Consider the following 902-nt stretch of genomic DNA (forward strand, 5'->3'; position numbering starts at 1 on the left):
TAACGATCTCTTTATTTCGAATTGTGATTTTTTTTATTTCACACAGATCGGCCAGTTTAAATAAAATTGTAACTCAAATTCAAACTTTTTTTGAGTTTTGTTGCAAAATAACAATCTCTTTATTTCGAATTGTGATTTTTTTTATTTCACACAGATCGGCCAGGGTATAACATTTTGGCACCTGTTTAGTGCTGAGGTTTTATTTCAAAAAAAAAAAAAATAGTGCTCAGTTTTTATTTTCCTATTTTTATGTATTTATTTTTTTCAGACGACTTGTCGCTCACACTTTTATTAATTTTTTATAAAAAAAATTACTTGTCGTTTATATTTTTGTTTGTGCCCTAACATCAGCAGCTCCACATCCCCAAACAAGCACTCAACCGGAACTACGTTTCAGTGCTAAAAAATGGCGTGCAGTGCTTCGACCTGCCAATCCAACTGCTACCGAAACGAAGAACACGAAGACGAATCGTCACTTCCATCACCAAAATCAATCGCCAACAACGGCAATCACCATGGCCTCTGCTTCAAGTGCAAGACCAACCGCCCTATGTCCTCCTCCTCCGGCGACGGCGAGAGGTTCTGCGGCGACTGCTTTCGGAGCAATCTCTTCTCGAAGTTTCGACAGGCCGTCACCTCCAACGCCATGATCACGCCCACTGATAACGTCCTCGTCGCCTTCTCCGGTGGCGCTTCTTCCAGGTACCGCTTTATGTTGAATTTAATCACTTGCTTCTTTTTTGGTTCAAATTTCGAGGCTTTTTGAAGATTTCATATTGTAAATGGAAGAATTTGTTCTTTGTTTCAGCTTGTGGATTTATTGTTTGTGTATGTATGAATTGTAGTAGAAAACATTTGTTTTGTGATAGGAATTTCGTTTATTGATGCTGATTTGTAGGGAA

At 38.5% G+C, this 902-nt stretch overlaps 1 protein-coding gene across 3 annotated transcripts in view; it reads left to right on the forward strand.

The window, feature by feature from the left end:
- The first annotated feature begins 347 nt into the window (after window positions 1–347).
- LOC21385440 (cytoplasmic tRNA 2-thiolation protein 2) overlaps window positions 348–902 on the forward strand; it is a 13,975-nt gene continuing 13,420 nt past the window's right edge. For all 3 annotated transcript variants that reach the window (XM_024161191.1, XM_024161192.1, XM_024161193.1), the window contains exon 1: window positions 348–702. In XM_024161191.1, the coding sequence (XP_024016959.1) occupies window positions 407–702 (296 nt within the window). In that variant the 5' untranslated portion in view covers window positions 348–406. The remainder of the gene's footprint in view (window positions 703–902) is intronic.

This window comes from Morus notabilis, unplaced genomic scaffold (genome assembly GCF_000414095.1).
Source record: "Morus notabilis unplaced genomic scaffold, ASM41409v2 Scaffold1298, whole genome shotgun sequence".
Lineage (NCBI taxonomy): Eukaryota > Viridiplantae > Streptophyta > Magnoliopsida > Rosales > Moraceae > Morus > Morus notabilis.